Raw genomic sequence first — 2395 nt, 5'->3', positions numbered from 1 at the left:
ACTTGAATGCTAACTTCCTTTCCCTTAGAACTCAACACTGAAGCTGGTGGAGATGAAGTAGCAGCTGTAAGATAATCCATCTTGCAAGTCTTTTCAAATTCAGATTTTAGAGATAATAATTGGTCCTCCAATATAGCACACGCCTCAACTTTTGAAGTGAGATCAAGACTCATGTCATCATTTGTCTTGACTAGTTCTTCAATAGTAGACTTCAACTGGGTGATCTCTTCTTGTGATTCCGCAAGGTTGCTTTGCAAGCTCTTGTTTTTCTTTCTTTCCTTTTTAAGTTATGTTAAAGCATGAAATAGTTCAACCTCACGATCACATTGACCTTCAAATTCCTCTTCTTCGTCAGATTTTTCATAACTCTTGTGAGAGGTGTTACTTCCATAGGTCATAAACAATGTTTCATATCTCTCATCTTCAGATTCTTCTTCATCTGATTCTTCCTCAGAAGTGTTGTTGTCTTTCTTTGTCATCAAACTCTTTTTCTTGAAGTAGTTTTTCTTACTGGAAACATACTTCTTCTTTCCCTTCTTTGGCTCACTTTCTTCTTCATCATCAGTGAGGTTGATTTTGCCTTTCTTAGGGCATTTTGAAGCAAAATGTCCTATACCACCGCAATTGAAACATTTCAAGGGAAGCTTTGCCTTATACTTACCATGTCCCTTCTTCAACCTCTTAGCAAGGTAGGCAGTCAACTCATCATTTGAGTCATCAGAACCACTTCCTTAAGTTATTTTCAAACTCTTCATCTTGCTCAGAGTATTGAAAGCTGCTTCTTTACTTGTGGTCTTGGGCTTAACCATCCTCATCTCATAGGCTGTCAAATTTGCTTGCAAGTCATTCAAACTCAACTGATTTAGATTCCTTGATTCCTCAATGGCCGACACCTTGGCATTGTATACTTCAGGTGCAGATCGAAGGATTTTCTTTACTACAACTGCATCTGTTATCTGCTCACCTATGCCTCTGATGGAGTTGACAATTTCATTCACCCTGTTCATAAATACATCGTCTCTTCTTCAGTCATCTTTAGACTTTCAAACTGAGCTCTGTAGTGTTGTAGCTTTGCTTCTTTAATCCTTTCATCACTTTCATGTATACTTTGCAACTTGTCCCATATTTCCTTAGATGTAGCACAACCTACAACTCTTGCAAACTCATTTGTAGATAGAGAGTTATGGCGAGCATTCAGTGCCTTAGCATCATTTTCTAACTTCTTCATTTCAGATTCAACAACAATGTCTGTGGTAGGTGGAATATAGCCATTCTTCACTGCTAGCCACACACCATAGCCCAGAGACTTTAAATATGCTTCCATCTTGATTTTTCAGAAATTGTAACTAGTGTCATCAAAGTACGGAATCCTACTACCATGTCTATTGTGACTATTATGTGAAGCCATACTATCAATCTCTGTGTTAAACACTCAAAATGGTAAAGCTTAACTCCCTGGGGAACCTGCTGCTCTGATACCACTTGATGTTCCCAGGCAAGGTTTAAAATTTAGCGAAATATCGACGAAATTTTACCATATTTCGGTAATTTTGACCTGTCCGAGACGAGATGTCCAACCGAAATGAAAAAGTTACATTTTTCGGTCGATATTTCGTGAGATATCGAGATATCTCGGTAAATTCTCGATATATCGCGAGATATTGAAAAAAACTCCATTTTCACTTAACAGATCACCTGACACTTAGTGATAAGAACCATATTTCATCGACCGAGACCTCTACATAACTCATTTTTCCTCTTCTTCTCCTCATTTCTTCTCTTCTTCTTGATTTTCTTCCACTCTCCAAGCATTGATCTTCATAGTTTCAACGTATTATCGTCGGAAACTCATCGGAGGGTCATCTAAGCTCATCATCCAAGCCTTTTTCCACTATTTAAGGTAAATTCTATTTCTCTAAAACTATTTTTTTTTAAAATACTTTGTACAAATGTTGTTGGATGTTGATGATATTAATATATGTTAGACACCGGAGGCCGATCTACAGCCTCACGGTGTCGAAATTTTTTTTCCATATGTATTTTGTTTTTATTTTTTGGTTTTAAAAATTCATTTTCCTACAACTAAAATAGAAAATAATTAGGGGTAATATGACTTAGATGGTAATGAATTAAATATATGTTAGACACCAATGGCCGATCTATGGCTTCATGGTGTCGGATTTATTTTTCTGCTCTTAAATAATTATTTTAATTTTTAGAAATTAAGAAAAATACAAAAAAAAAAAAAACAGAAATAAATAAGGACAAATATAAGTTTTAAGTTTAAAAAATAATGAAAAAATATGAAAGTTATTTCTACATGTTTTGAAATGCATTACATGTATATTATGTTTACTAATTTTCGGTTTTGTTGTGCTAGGTCAATACTTATATT

The 2395-nt window shown here is 35.2% G+C and overlaps 1 protein-coding gene across 1 annotated transcript; it reads right to left on the bottom strand.

Moving 5' to 3' along the window:
• Window positions 1-287: 287 nt before the first annotated feature.
• Window positions 288-1324, bottom strand: LOC122645049. The gene is made up of 3 exons (XM_043838400.1): window positions 1014-1324; window positions 788-972; window positions 288-730 (listed from the first exon to the last, which is right to left on the bottom strand). Exons 1-3 carry the CDS (start codon window positions 1322-1324, stop codon window positions 288-290), a joined length of 939 nt encoding a protein of 312 aa, XP_043694335.1.
• Between the last annotated feature and the right edge of the window lie 1071 nt (window positions 1325-2395).

The sequence above is a fragment of the Telopea speciosissima genome, chromosome 11, assembly GCF_018873765.1.
Source record: "Telopea speciosissima isolate NSW1024214 ecotype Mountain lineage chromosome 11, Tspe_v1, whole genome shotgun sequence".
NCBI lineage: Eukaryota > Viridiplantae > Streptophyta > Magnoliopsida > Proteales > Proteaceae > Telopea > Telopea speciosissima.
The sequence above is the reverse complement of the archived record's forward strand: the minus strand, read 5'-3'. Positions and strand labels throughout refer to the sequence as shown.